The sequence below is a fragment of the Pecten maximus genome, chromosome 1, assembly GCF_902652985.1.
Source record: "Pecten maximus chromosome 1, xPecMax1.1, whole genome shotgun sequence".
NCBI classification, from domain to species: domain Eukaryota; kingdom Metazoa; phylum Mollusca; class Bivalvia; order Pectinida; family Pectinidae; genus Pecten; species Pecten maximus.
This window is the reverse complement of record NC_047015.1, coordinates 11,161,159-11,177,902: the sequence shown is the minus strand read 5'-3', so window position 1 is coordinate 11,177,902 and position 16,744 is coordinate 11,161,159. Positions and strand designations below refer to the sequence as shown.

The 16,744-nt window shown below is 37.5% G+C and overlaps 1 protein-coding gene across 1 annotated transcript; it reads left to right on the top strand.

Moving 5' to 3' along the window:
* The first annotated feature begins 9,821 nt into the window (after positions 1-9,821).
* Positions 9,822-10,319, top strand: LOC117321927. Its single transcript, XM_033876595.1, has one exon. The coding sequence runs from the start codon at positions 9,822-9,824 to the stop codon at positions 10,317-10,319; it is 498 nt and encodes a 165-aa protein (XP_033732486.1).
* Positions 10,320-16,744: the final 6,425 nt, after the last annotated feature.

Sequence of the window (16,744 nt, the reverse complement as noted above, 5' to 3'; positions counted from 1 at the left end):
GTTTCTGGAGTGACAGATCTGCCTATGGACATAACCTGCACGTGGGGGCCCATAGCCTTTCGCACATCTATAACCAGGTTATAAAACAAAGCGTTGATCAATCAACTTTTCTAGAAAGTAGTTGAATCAATTTGTATTCTATTTGCCAACTTACATAGCTTGTAGTGTAGACAAAAAAGACCTGTCAATCTCGTACAGATAACACATAAGTGTACATTACTTGTCTGATGAAGTTTCTCCGATACATCATTTGAAGAGAGAGAGAGAGCGTTGATGAAGACTTCTTTCTTTGATTTTATGGTTGTATCGTATCTCATTGGGAAATCTTCAGTGTGTATGATGCTGGTCAGTGTGTCTAGTTCTGTTGTCCCTAGCCCAATTCTAGGGAATTTATTAGGCTACAATGATGTATATATCAAGGCATGGTGGTCTTGTGTTAGTGGGATGCAGGGCTATGTTCGTGCACGGGTGTAGCATGCTGGGGTGAGTGGCTACCAAGTTTGTTCAAATGAATGCACTTTAAATACATTCATGGTAACATGAGTCAAATAGGCATAAATTTTAAACGACTTCTAAATAAGAGGCCCAATGACTTGTTATTGGGGATGTTTGGGGCAAAGGGCTACTAAGTTTGTTAAAATGAATGACCTTGCCTACATTCAAGGTCATATATAGGCTAAAATCTTTCAACAGTTACCTTTTGATAGCCAAGAGATTCCTGAGACCTGATATCGATATTAGGCCAAAAGTATGCTGGAATGAAGAACTAGAAAATTTATTGACACGAATAAACCTAGCCTACTCATTTTGTAGTTGAATAAGTAGTAATCGGCTTAGAATCTGCAAAATGACCCAACTAGATCAGCTTCAAAGTTGTAGAATCCGGTGAACGATAGTCATACAAGCCCATTGGGCAACTTGTATTTAAGATAATCCCAGTTGGGATGTGTATTTGCAAATATTCAGGAAGAATATCATTTGATCAGAACATAATGAAAACTGGATACAAATCCAACATCTGTAGACACCCCGTCGCCTTAAAGCCACCAGAGACTTTTATATGATATACAAGTCTCTGAAGCCACATACTCATGAAGAAACATATATCAATGTTTACATTTTGAGCTTTTTACAGTTTTCGGACTTGATACATAGATCTACCTAACAAATTATCATGAATCAGAAACTGAAAGAAACTGTGTATTTATGAAAGTATACGGGGAATTCCCAAAAATAATAGGCCTAACTGTGGCTGCCGGACCAAGTTTCTCTGAAAATTAGTCCCACAATGCAACGACGGGTTTTACAGTCCATACAAAATGGTGGAACTGCAAAAACGCAGACACATTCTGCCAAAAAAGACACAAAAGTGTGCGGCAAAACCAGAGTAATTCCTTAGGAGAGGAAATGATTCGTTGGAGTTTAACGAGAGAAGAAAAAGGAATAGACTCGAATTCCGATTTTATTGGATTATTTTATTGGATAGTGACGTCTATTGGATTTCTGGTTAGCTTTTGAACATTACCAACTTCACTGATCTAAGATTTTATCGATGTTTTGTTGTATGCATATTGCTACATTTCAAAATTCAGTATTTAAATGTAAACTATGTTTGTTTATTTTGTTCAGTTACCTGGGTATTACGCGAATATTCTGTTAATATGTTTAAATGAAAGCATCATTAATAATGCACTTCGTTGTGCCAAGAGGTTGCGTGTCGATAAGACTTAAATTCGAGTTACCTCTCTTTATGTAGTTCTCGAAAGGGCCCTTAGTTACAATCATATTTCACGAGTTTGACGCACCAGTGAATAACAATTGATAGTAAAAGTCATACGAATGCAATTTATTTGGAATTTAATAGTACTACATGTACATGTATATATAAATAAAAAAGCGCAGGAATTTGAATCAATCTTAGAGCTATGCTGCCGGGAGATTAGTCTCCCGTTAGGGTCCCCAAGTCGGTTAGAGGCCAGACAAAGAGTACTCACTGGTCGTCTAGGTTGGGGATTTTGGTAACAACCCGACCATTTAAAAAAGAGCTTGTTACAAAAACTTCAACAGCAAGAAATGAAAACGGCATGGTTGAGGAGTCCTCTCAAGTAGAGCCTTGACGCGAGCTGGCGAAAGCCTTCAGGAAGTCAGCGCGCCGACAGCTCTTCTGTCAACCAAAGCCAAGACCAGAGCCCCGTTCGATTTGCACTCTTCTCATTCTAGAATCACAGGGTTGCCAACTCACGCACGTGAGACGAAAAACTCACGTAAAAACGTCCCTAAAATGCCCCTTCTCACGTTGAAGCAATCCTCACGTAACGTGAGGTACAAATCTCACACATTGATTAAGTTTTCTCAAGTTGCCTCACGCGAAGCCATGAAATCGACAACTTTAGCTTGGGACTGGTCAAAGGGGAATAACTCTTACAGTTTTTGTAAAGATTACACCAGGCGTCGCGCTTCACATCCGGTCGGTAGCGACGGAAGCATGTTCGGAGAGCTGACTTCTAAACGCGATAATTAAGCTTAGGCCTACAAAAATAGTGAGTAATATTCACATTCTCAGTTTATAACTGAACAATCCCTTTGATATTTCGTGAAATATGCCGTCGCCTAAAAGGAAAAAGATCGATATCTGGTCCACTAAGCCTAAGCTCGCCAAGTTCAAAGAATCGCCATGGGGGAAAAATCACGATTGGTTTTCTAAACGTGTTTTCGTAAAGTAAAGTAGCATGCCTATTGCAAGTTGTTTAAAGCCAAGTTTTCGATCAGATAAGCGTAGTATGTGATATAAAACGCCACATTTTGTCAGTTGGCATTGAGTTTGTTTTACAGGTAAAGGTTTATATAATTACCACAGCTAAAAATTAAACTCTTGACAGATGATAATTAATAAGTAATTGCATTTTATTTTTACTTTTGCAAGACAGTCGGGGAATTCTATATGGCAGTGACGGACAAAATGATTGCAAAGTTCCCCCTGCATAATCCTTCTTTGTCGAATTGACATGGATTTTTTGGTACCTAGCCATAGAGCTATATACTTTATATTATCTACTAGAAATTAAATCCAAAAATCTCAAACGCCTACATGATATAAATAGAACAGTTATCCATTGCTTCAAAACATTTTATAATCTTAACCCTAAAACTATTAATAATCAACTTACAAAAACTATTGGAACTTATTTAGTTCTTTAAGTTCCATAACTGGCAGCTAGATTACATATAATGTCACCAAGGATAGAAGGATTCACTTGAGGAGAAAATTATTGACTATCAGCTTGCTCCAAAGGAGGAGATTTCAAAGCAAGAAGATATATTAAATAAATGGCTTAAATATGTGTTAATGTCTGATATTTTTTCTACAACATTTAATCAAATAATAAAACGCCGTGATGCCGTGACGTCGTAAAAAAGTCTCACACATTGCAAGAGCCCAATGTGGGAGATCTCCCACATTGGGCTACTTACAGGTTGGCAATCCTGGAATCAATCGGAACACCTCGCCTCCGTCTGCGAGAAAATGACGAGGGGTTCCGATTGATTCTAGAATATATCTTCCGGTCACTCGATTTGAAGCTCTTCTGCTTCTGGAAGATCTTCTACTTCTTCCGTCTCGAAGCTGGAAGATTTCTCTTCCAAGATGGCGGCGACCATGTTTTAAGTGTGCGAGTGACGAGTTTCACTAAAGAAGGATAGAATCTATATGACACATACATGCATGTGTTTGTATCATAGTGTTTGAGAAAACTTAAAAACTTGTTTATTTTGGGTTATAGTCTCCCGGTTTACCCGATTTACATTTAACGGAATGATATCTTCTTAGAAAGCTTCTCTTCTGAGAAGAGTTCAAATCGAGTGGGGCTCTGGATAGGGACTTGAAAATCAGAACCCTTTACGGACGAGACCGGTAAAACAGCGCAGGTAAGTAGCGAAATGCACAGGTACAACCTCAAGATTCTTGGAATATGAGAGACAAGATGGAACAGAACATGGCGAACAAGACTGTCGAGTGGGGTCACCATTATCTACTCTAGACAGGAAGAAGGCCAGCCACAAACCCACGGAGCACAGGCGCTTGCATAGAAAATGATAATAACAATAAAAACTAGAAATTGTTGGCTAACAATTTGACGGGCTTTTCACCTTCTTAGCATAAATGACCTAAAGGCTTGGTATTTCCAAACGTAAAAAACTATTTTAGAACACTTGATAGGTCATCCACATTCTAGTTTTGGCATCTGAGATATAACATTTCAACAAAGGAGTTGGACGAGGGGAGGCAACTCGTAACGCACATTGTACGAGTTATCTCCCCTCGTCCAACTCATTTGTTGAAACGTTATATCTCAGATGCCAGATTAATTCAAAAATAGAATGTGTAACAAATACCAAGCCTTTTGGTCACTTATGCGAAGTAGTGAAAGGCCAGTTTCACAATCGCAAAATGAAAAGAGTTATTTCCCCTGAATTTCGCGAAAACGAGGCTCAGCCTGCTGACAAGTTGACAGTCACAAGGGGTGTGCCTAATGAGTGTCCTTTGAGGGTTTTTGCACGCCCTGCAATTCGTTAAGTGATATTATTAAAAAAAAAAATCTGTATCATACAGATGAATATCTAACCTATGAAGATGTCAAATTTGACTTTGATATAACGAGTGCATATTATACAAATGTACCGGCGAACACGAAGTTACGGTGCCATAAACATACGAGTGTCCTGTGAGGAATGAGTGTCCTGTGATTGTTTTTGCACGCCCCGTAACTCATTAAATGATATTTTAAAATTATTTTTTCTGTATCATACAGATAAACATTGAGCCTATTACCATGCAAAAGTTTACTTTGATTGCACGAGTGCATATTATTTAAATGTACTGTCGAAGTTACATTGCAGGGTGTCCCGCGAGGTGTTCGCACGCCCCGTGATTTTGTTCACAGGTACTTGTGGATATGATTATGATGTTTTTAATTTAAACGTGTTATTATAGACGATTAAATTATTATATTACAATCGCATGCTTAATTTGTAAAAAAAAAAAATATATCGTACCTCGGCCTTATAAATTTAGTATTTATAAGGCCGAGGTACGATATTTTTTTTTTTACAAATTAAGCATGCGATTGTAATACAATAATTTAATCGTCTATAATAAAACATTTAAGTTAAAAACATCATAATCATGTCCACAAGTACCTGTGGTGTACTAACTAGTGAGTGTCCTGTGGCGTGCCAACCTCGGGTACTTTGCCGCAGGCATGGTCATGATCACTGGTGATCGAACTGCTCAAACTTTAAAACTGTGTCCGTTATATAAGAATTACAAATACACGTAGATCTATACGTATCTTCTCCCAAAGTCCGTTTATAAGAATTATACCGTAGAAATAACTTTATTACGTCTGAAATATACGTATTTTTCTCCCAAAGTCCGTTTATAAGAATTATACAAGAGATAACTTTATTACGCCTGAAATATACGTATTTTTCTCCCGAAGTCCGTTTATTAAAATTATACAAGAAATAACTTGTAATATGCATTACCTTCCCATGTATAGAAAATATTGTTGTTATTACTATATGACCAACACACACATCTGTACATTTATGCACATGTATATAAAACATACATATAATATATAGGATATCTGTGATGCTTATTAGAGTATATATATATACACCTCTTTTATTTAATCACTCGAAAATACACATCACATAAAATAAAAAGCAAACAGAAAATTAACAAAAGGTATAATAATTGTCCTGTTGCACTTGCATTCGTTACTGCCTTTTGTTGCGATAATAATGTCCATGACCCGTACATTGACATCGACACAGCATGGGGCTGAATTGAATAGTCGCGACACAAAACTGGTCATTGACAAGTCATCAATCACTTCACATAACTGAGGCAATAATTTACAGTGAGTTAGTTGGCATCACTAATCAATTCATATACTGTTAATCACCTTTTGAAAAAGGAACAATGTCTACAAATAATTATGGTTAATAAAATATAATGAAAAGTAAAATCCTTCAATATTTAACTAACGCTCACGATCGACATGTACACCAAGAAAATGCACAGTTTTAACTTTTAATGTAATTTCTAATTACACGTATTTATTAAAAGTGCAAATACACTGTCTACATAGTTAACGCACTTATAAAGTTTAAATACATTTAAATATATAATTGACGGCAGTACTGCTTTTTCGTACATTACCGATAACAGTTGTTTTTAACATTTAAAATGTATGGCCTTTATTTCGTAGAGTAGTGCAAAAATCTTAACCTATTTACCATTTACTCAGTAATGACTTTTATACTATTAGTTAATATTCATATCTATTACACGCCTATCAATTTAACAAAATGTGCAAAAAACTGACAGGACACTCATCTTACACTTACTGTAAATTCGTCGTAGCATTTGCTAAAATGTACTTGTTCTATCAAAGTGAAATTTTGCACATTGATAGTAATAGACATCGCGTATATGTGCGAATTGTGGGGTGTGCAAAACCGCACTGGACACTGCACCGAAAATGAATGAATTATTATGCTTTCTTCGCATCAAACTCGATGTCAATTTTTGCATGTTAATAGGTTCGATGTTCATCCGTATGGTGCAGAAGGAATTAACAGAAAATACTATTTAACGAATTGCGGGGCAAAAACTCTCACAGGACACTCATTCCTCACAGGTCACTCATTCCTCACAGGACCCTCGCATATGTATTGCACCGTAACCTCGCCGGTACATTTGCATATTATGCACTAGTCTAATCAGAGTCAAATTTTGCATATTAATCGATTAGATGTCCATCTATATGATACAGCAACTATAATTTTGAAATATCAAATAATGAATTACAGGGCGTGAAAAAACCGCTCAGGACACGCATTCACTTTAACAAATTTTATTGACGAACCATGACGTTATTCACCTGTCAACCTGCTTGTACAGGACAAGTTTTCAGACATTGACAAATTTTATGTATTAATAACAGATTACCAGCACATTAGCTTATATATAATGTATAAGTTACTTTACCCTATTAATCATTGCTATATATTGTTCAATTATATATTAAAACCTCTAATTCAAGTATCTTATAGCAATTCATTGATTTATCATAAATGTGTCAATTACATGTAAAAGGAGCAGCACAAACCGGCTATTTTCGGAGTCAAACATAAATGAAAAAAGTGTCATGAAGCACTTTGAAAAAAAGGTTTCAGCAGTTTAATTAATTACCAGTGATCCATGCCTACGAGATAATTATGGAGTTGGTGAAAATTAAATTCGACCATTTTCCTCAAGTCTCCACTCCATATGCGATCTTTTGCTGACATTTGCTCGTAGGAAATTTCTTTCTCTACGTCAAGCGCCTTAGATAGGTCTATCCCGGCGGTAGAGTCCGATACATCACTGGCATCTATATTATCCGCGGCATTTAACTTGGTTTTAAGAGAAATACGTCTCGCTATTAAAGCAGATTTGTTTCCTGTTACATTCTCGCTGTATTTTTAAATCTCTTTCAACTCAGCAACCTTCAGTTTGTTTAAATCTTCCGTGTTGTTCAACTTAAAATTCAAAGCCGACATTGTTGACACTGGAGACAAACACGGTAGTGTCTCTCAGCAGGCTGAGCCTCGTTTTCAGAAACATTCAAGGGAAATAACTCTACATTATAGTCGGTTGCGGTGATTGTGAAAGGGGTCTATTGTAAGCCAAGTGCTAAAGAAAAACTGAAGGTACCAAAATCAGCAGAATGATATACTGCTTGATGAATAAAAAATAAATGAAAAATGAAAAAGTTGGAAATTTGGTGACCTTTGACCTCATAGTGAACTTTTTTTATTTGACCTCTGATTTTAAAACCCGCAGAAAGAAAAAGTTAGCCCTAGCCAGTATCTACAATTAACATAATTGAATACCTCTAGAAAAGGGCGGCCATATTACATTTCGGACCGACCCTATGATAACAAGACTTGGTCAGTACCATCACATATTCATTTTGTCAAAGTTTGTGCTGAATCGCACTGGTGGAATTTGAGAAGTAACTTGAAATGTGAGTCGTAGGCATACATAAAATATAGAGGGAAATATTCAAAATGGCGTACCACGTTATAGGTAAATGTTACCGAAACGCTAAAGACATCAAAAGCATCAGAATAACATGCTGCATCATATTTTGAAAGAATTTTTGAAAAAGAAGATTTTCTAAAAATAGACAAACTTGACCCCTTAGCGAGCTTTTTTATTTGACCTCTGACCTTAAAACTTTTTGTTAAAAAAAGTTAGCCTCAGACATTATCTACAAATAATATAATAACATCTGTATAATTGAAACTTTTTGAATTATGGCCATTTTAAACTTTTTACGTATGACGTCATGGCGGCCATATTGGATTTCGGACTGACCCGAAAAATACTAATCTTGACCATAATCATCTCATAGTTATTTTTATAAAAGTTTGAACAGAATCCCACTGGTGGAATTTGAGAAGTTTAAAATGTGAATGGTCGGCATACCCAAAAGATCAAAGGAAATTTTCAAAATGGCGTACCACGTTAACGGCAAATGTTACCCAAACACTAAAGACATCAAAATCATCAGAATAACATGCTGCATCATACTAAGAAATTTGTTTTGAAAAAGAATGAAAAATACAAGCGCCTGTGACACGGAGATGAAGATCAACAAAGCAACATGGATTTCCCCAGATAGGAAAAGCAGATTAACCACATCACCATTGGCAGAAAGTGGCGACGAAGTGTACATGATGTACGGGCATGACGTGGCGCGGACGCAGGCACATACCATCATCTTGTAGCAGCAGTGCTTCAGACAAAGCTCAAGGCCTACTAAGACCACGCAGGCAGACCATCTTTCAAATACAACGTGAATACCTTAAAAGAGAGAACAAAAGTGAATGAGTTCAAAGTAGAACTGGGAAACAGATTCAGCGCACTGGACAACCTGAATGAAGAGACACTGGAAGGAAATAGGCACGGACTGCGCAACGCCTTTACGTCTGGATATACTAGGGAAGAAAGAAACCAAACACAGAGGGGCTATCACCAGACACGTGGAGGTTTATCACAAGCAGGAAAGAGCTGAAGAAGACCAACCTGACACAGAACCAGTAGCAGAAACAGGAAATACAGACACTATACTGGGAGACCAACAGACAACTGAAGAAGAGTGCAAGACGAGACAGCACTAGGGTAGAGAGACATAAATAGACTACAGAATCACAAGAATACTATCTGGGAAGACAAGCAACCCCACTCGTCCTGTCAGGGACAAAAATGGCGAGATCATCACTGGAGAGAAAGCAAAAAGAGCAAGATGGGCAAAACATTTCAAGGAGATCCTGAACAGACCACCAGTACACCTTGAAATACCCCCGGTCAGGCAACGACTAGATGTCAACATTAATCCATCAACGAAGCAGGTGATAATGATAGCCCTCAAACCTGGTAAGGCAGGAGGACCAGACGGTATTCCACCAGAAACACTGAAGGCAGATATCCAAGCATCTACGGACATGCTGCACCCACTGTTAGTAAAGATTTTGGTGACAGAAACCGTGCTAGAAAACTGGAAGGAAGGCTTTCTTGTGGAACTTCTGAAGAGGGGCGACTTGCCTCCGTGTACCAACTGGAGAGGAATTATGTTCCTATCCATACCATGGAAAAGTGTTGTCGAGAATCATTTTGGGAGATACTCAAGACCGCTCTAGACAAGACACTGCGAGACGAACAGGCAAGCTTCCGTTAAGACATATCCTGTACGGACCTTATCGCCATGATGAGAATCGTCATTGAGCAGTCCCTCGAGTGGCAGACACCATTGTACACCGCCTTCGTGGACTTTGACAGCGTGGACAGGGAGGTAATCTGGAAACTGATGCAGCACTATGGCTTTCCCAAAAAATACAATGCTATCATCCAGCAATTGTATGAGGACGCCACCTGCCAAGTTATACACGAGGGCATGTTGTCCGACCCCTTCCAGGTACAGAATGGCGTGCGCCAAAATTTATGCCTATTGTCACCGACAATTTTTCTGATGGTGGAAGACTGGATCATGCGGCAGGTTACAGCAGGTCAGAAGACCGGGATCCAGTGGGCATTCAACAAACAGCTAGAAGACCTCGACCTTGCAGATGACATCAGCCTCCTCTCCCAGAGACAACAACATGAGCAAGAAAAGCTAGAGCGAGTCTCGGAGGAAGCCATGAAGACCGGCCTCAGAATCAACATTGGAAAGACAGAGATCCTACGTATTAACAACCAGCAGTAAGACCCAGTCCGACTGCAGCAGGAAGATATTAAAGAAGTAAAAGAGTTTCACCTATCTTGGCAGAGATACGCTTTCAAAACTCTACAACACATCTGGAAATCTTCAGCCCTCTCACTTCACAACAAAAAGATTAGGATTTTCAACATCAATGTCAAATCAGTCCTTCTTTATGGCTCCGAAACTTGGCATACAACCAAAACCAACATTAACAAACTGCCATCATTTGTAAACAGATGCTTGCGTAATATCCTGAACATAAGGTGGCCAGAGGTCATCTCAAATGAGGACCTTTGGAATAGAACTAAAAAAACAATGGTCGGAGAAGACATCAAGAAGAGAAAATGGGGGTGGATTGGCCATACAATGCGTAAAGCACCAACAAACGTCGCTCGGCAGGCATTGGACTGGAACCCCCAAGGAAGAAGGACAGTTGACAGACCCAGGCAGACTTTGCGAAAGAGCACAGACGCTGAAATGAAGGCAGTCGGTATGACATGGGCCGAGCTGGAAGGGTATCTTAAAACCATATCCGTTGCAAAAGTGCTGTTGTGGCCCTTTGATCCCGAGTGGAACCAGATGCATAAGAAGAATAGGACAGCCCATGCAATTTTAATGGGCTACTCAACGTATTTCAGCGGTTTTGGTTGTAACTGGTTATCTTTATTGACAAAACTGTTTGAAATGGGTTTTTTTATTGAAAACCGCAAGTATGCGGCAAAGGAGAATTCGCTCCATTGTACCTGAACCGAAAACTAAAAGCGCCGTCAATGTTTTCATTAAGCAAAATCAACATGGATGTCCTAAAATCCATCTACCATTCACTTCAAGTTGCAGTGTTGTACCTGTAAATGTAATAGTCTATGCTGAGCCATCGATTGAGTGTGTAACACAAAATACTGATTTGTTAGCAAAACCGGAATTCCAGTAAACATCGACAAAATAAGAGAAAAAATGGACAGTGATACCCTGGAAAAGTACAAGGATATAAAACAAGTTGTTTCGGAATGGTAAGCGTCATTCGCTGGCAAAAGTCTCAATAACCACCTGGTATGAACGGTTGTCGATCACGATTTTTCTCAATGAAAACATGATGACAAAAAAAACGCTCCGATGATCTCCATCAACCTGCATCTCCGATAGTTTAGTTTTTCTTCAGCAGTCGACATGTCACAGAAATCGTGTTAATGGGAACAACCCCTTGAATATCGAATCAACCGGGGCATGTAAACACCGAAGATAGGGGTAGCAGTACTAATACTAAACGGACATTTGGAAATTGTAATCGTGACACTCCTCTGTCCCAGTTGGTTACACAGGTAAAGGTTACTCTAGGTAAAGATCGATGTAAACGGCGGAAGAGTGTATCCGACTGACATGGTCACTATAGATTTTTGTTACGTAAAGGCATACCATCATAAATATGTCTCTAGATGAAATAACAGGACATGTAAGGTCTCTGACTTGATCTGATAAAAGATCTTCAATACATTCACTCTCGTTTGAAAAACAAAGTTGACCAAGAGAAGAAAAAAATTATATGTATTGGTCAGGAAAGAGACAGATTGTATATATGGGTATGTCAATGGTCTCAACAAAGATGTTGTCGATCAGAATTGAATTATTCTCAAGATGAGGCATATTGCCGAATCTACGTATCATAAAAAACGCATTCCGTTAATGGAAGAAGTTTCCATGATTAGAAGCTATCGAAGGTAATCTTTTTTTAATAATGCGAAAATTTGAACAGGTTTGCCTGTTGAAATGTCTTATGTCCATGACTGCAAAATTTACGTCTACGCGGTTGGGAAACGACGTCATTTATACGTTACTAAGAGAACAACAAGATGGCGGATGCATATCTCGCTTCTCAGTAAGTCTGTATTACTTTTTGCTCTTATCCTGCGACTTCCCATTTATTAATATGATCGAAAGTACATTTGATCCATCAAAGATTCTTAGACAGGCAACGGATTATTCACAGAATATGTGGTTATTTCAAACATTCATAGATCATCCTTGTATACTCGTACCGGTGCCCTTGTAGTGCTCAATAATCCACACAGAAATACCATCAATAATATTTGCCGGTTTTTCAACCAAACAATGTTGATGTACTAGTAAATAGGGAAATCGTGTTTATGACATTTTTTCATCTCAATATTCCGTCAAAGCTGAAATTGTCAGATGAGGCAACGTCCTGACAAAACACCATCAAAGTTACGAGAACACGAGGGTGGTCTTTCAATGTTTGAAATAACCACATATTCTGTGAACAATCCGTTGCGAGTCTAAGAATATTTTATTCGATGAAATGATAAAATGCGTTCTTATGATTAGTGTTAACATGATAATGTTTGTGAAAGATAATTTGTGAAAGATAATAGAAAAAAGACAAGAGAAAAACATGTAAGCACCTTGTTTTCTAAACTATGTATTGAACGTGTGTCGGCGAGCTGCAATTCTTAAAGGTTAGAGCAGGTCCTGATGTGACTAATATTGTCTTGACTTTGCGGCATCGGATCTCATATGCATATCGCGATGACATGTGCACTATTAAGACATCAGTATTATATCAGATCTGTTTTATGGTTGTAGCACATACATATATTAGAGTGGAGTCATATCACTCTCTCGTACTGTTACATTGTATTTGAAATATATTATAGACATTCAGAAGTTTGAATATGAAGTGAGTGCATATTGGACAAGTTATAAAAATACGGTTACATTTTCCATACAAAGACAACTAGAGTCCGTTTTCTCTTGGGAATTGAACTGAAATCAATGTTATTGCACCAACAATACAAAATAAGATTGGACTCAAGTTATCACAATTCGATTTTTGCCTAGACATTAATAATTTTGCATAGGCAATAATCGAAGCAAACTTATTTTTGCGTGTGCAAAATTCATAATGATTCAACCAATGAAAACAACTTTTGCAAATATGGACTAGTTTATTCATCGGATCCAAGGAAATCTATATTTCCATGCGTAGTGAATTATGTTCTTGAAAAAATGGCAGCCGGTTGCGACCGGTGTCTTCGGTGACTTGGTTACCGTCCAGTAAACTTACTGCATCTTGACTGAACTTAACTGAAATTAATCTTGGTAACGTTGGCTATGTTGGCGACGTTGACGACGTTGACGTCATCTCGTCATCCATTTTCGTTTTCTCCGCTGAAACTTCGAACGTGTAGGAATATTTACAAAGTTGTAAGGTTATTTTTGATTGGCTAACTGATTGAACAGAATTCGAATTTTGCCAATGCAAAAAATAGAATATCGAATTTTATCTAGACAAAAATCGAAATCAAATTTTGCATAGGCAAAAATATTTAATTATGACCTCTTTCCCGCGCCATAGTTAGTGATGTTTCACTTGTGTGGCGTCTGTGTAGGATTTTAGTGATGTTTCACTTGTGTGACGTCTGTGTAGGATGTTCGTGACGTTTTACTTGTGTGACGTCTGTGTAGGATGTTAGTGATGTTTCACTGTGTGACGTCTGTGTAGGATGTTCGTGATGTTTCACTTGTGTGACGTCTGTGTAGGATTTTAGTGATGTTTACGGGTGTGAAGTCTGTAGGATTTTAGTGATGTTTACGGGTGTGACGTCTGTGTAGGATTTTAGTGATGTTTACGGGTGTGAAGTCTGTAGGATGATTCAAACATCAAAGCGCTCTTAATAGACATTATAAAGTACTCTAGACATGACGAGAAGACTGCTTTTAGGAAAAAATGTTTAGTCGTTGAGTTTGGGTAAAAGATGCATATTTCTGAAAAAAAGGCTCCAAATTCTCCAGTTTAACAATTTGTCTTATAAGGCTTCTCTTACTATGATCAGATGTCTTAAAGTATGATATATGAGCATTTTTATTGATTAAAATGCCTTCCTTTATACCATTGTTGTGCCATTTGCATTTCAAGGTCAAAATAAAATGATTGTTTATATGTGTATAAAGTCAAATCCGATTAAACAAATGCTCCTATCCATTGCTATAGACACTTGTGAGCAAAACGACATGGCAATTTTGTGTTATATATGCGATACAAATGAGCGAATTATGTCCCGCTGAAACATCCATTTTTTGTATGCTTTGTTGAAATTTACAAACAGCTTGGCTGTGTTTAAGGTTTGGTTATTTGTGTGACTTAGAATTATTCCATACTACATCTTACCACAAAGTCACTGTATACATGTAGAAGAAACGTTTAGCATCTAAAGCAAAATATTGGTTATTATTAGAAACTACATGTCCAAACAGACATTTTGATTCATTATATTTGTGTGTGAAATATTAATGTTTGCCACCTCATGAAAGACTCTGCCCGATTTGCTTCTAACGATGAAGAACAGTTGACAAAAATGTTGAATGACCGACACCGCAAAAACACTGCTAATGTTATCAAGGTTGTTGTTAGGATCCTGCAAGATTAGTTTGCCAATTCCAATACGTCTACAACATTAACATTGGATGATCTGCTAACTTACAATGTCGAAAACTTGAACACTTTCGTTTTAGTGTTGTGTTCTCAACATTCCAGCAGATAGAAGTCTTATATAACAGAACAGTTATTGACTAGGGCTGAGGGCAACAACAGCGGTTTTGTAAGCACCATCGGCCATGCTTCGCGCCGGACAATAGTCAGGATCTTGGGTGCTAACAAAATTGCTGTTGTCCTCAACCCCAGTCAATAATTGTATATTACATGACTATTTTTGTGAAAATGTGTAGATACTTATTCGTGTTTGAAATTCAACATGATTCTCCTATATAGCTGACCCTTAAATAGTTTAGCGTTATTGAGGAAAAGTCTTACAATATTTGAAAAAAAAACTATAATAACTCTTACTTATTTCTTTGAAAATAATAACGTCTGATATTTTCAAATAGTGATTGGGTGTTTTTTTATTATTATCATTTAGTCACTTTGAAAAATAGAACCCTTGTTGACAAGCTCGACGACGATTTGCTGGAGACACCTGCCTTTCGGTAGGAACTGGCGTCTAGTCTAATTGGTGTAACATCATCAATATAAAATGGTTTTTAGATGACAAACCATTAATACACATCCTTTCTCCAGACAACATACAATTCATATCAGACTCTGGCCTGTTTATAAACGTCCCTAGAACTAGAGGCGCATCACCTTAACTGTGTGATTGTAAATTTGGACGTATTCTTGTGCTATTTAAGTTGTTGCTATCAAAATACTTCATTACAAATGTCGCATAAGAAATTGAATTAAATAATTCACAACCAGCTCAGGGTCACGATTGAATGTTAATAGACAGAAAATAAAAGATGGTGAATTATGATTTTCAAAGCAGGGATTTTTAAATGTAAGCAAACACATGTGCCAGTTTTCCTGGAATGATTTTTATTTGTAAGTGAAACTGTGACGATTTATATAGATAAGACAACAGTATTGTTAACAAAATCAAAAGAAACAACTCATCTTTGTTCAATACCTCTTACGATTTCATTAATTGATATATTCACAATCCACTATTTCCGTCTCAGATTAACTGTGTTTGCCCTGCACAGCGTGTATTGACACAGAGTTAGTGGTGACGTGGTCAAATGTTCTGTAGGAACTGTGCTATTTTGACAAAATACTCACTTGGCGTTAGCATTTTGTGCAGAGATCATCGGATAACAGGAGAAAACGCTAAAATTGCGTTGATCAGTCCTTTCAAAATGGCGCCGTCATGATTATGTTACAGATTCCCGCACTTATTAATCCGCTGAGCCTTTTTTCACTTAATAAGCGCGGGAATCGGTTACATAATCATGACGTCGCCTCATTTGTGACGTTACCGGAACGTTAACTAGACGGCGCCATTTTCAAAGGATTGATCTACGCAATTTTAGCGTTTTCTCTTGTAACTCGGTGATCTCTGTCCAAAAAGCTAATGTCAAGTGAGTGTTTTGTCAAAAACTAACTGGAGATTGCGGAAATTAGTGAATGGCTGAAACGTACAGTTCCTATATAACAATCGACCACGTCACTACCATATCTGTGTCAATACCGCTATACTTGACAACCATAGTTAATGTGACGTAAATTGTGGATTGTAAATGTATTAATGAATTGAAAACGTAAAATGGTTATTAACAAAAATGTTGAGTTGTTTCTTTTAATTTTGTTAACAATACTGGTGTCTTTACGTACATTCACGGGAACTTCAATGTTAGCAACGACTGCCGTAGTTACCAACGTCGCATCACAACAAGACTTTTATTTTCTTCGTATGGTATTTTAACGAAGTGCAGGATGTAAATATGCATTGAACGATGTTTTTATTGCGTTTACGGTCGTATGAACGCAATGGGATACAGATATATTCAATCGCGGTATATATATTAAATTTGAAGTTATCTTTATTTTTATAATCAATTAGGAAATGAAGTCAACTACA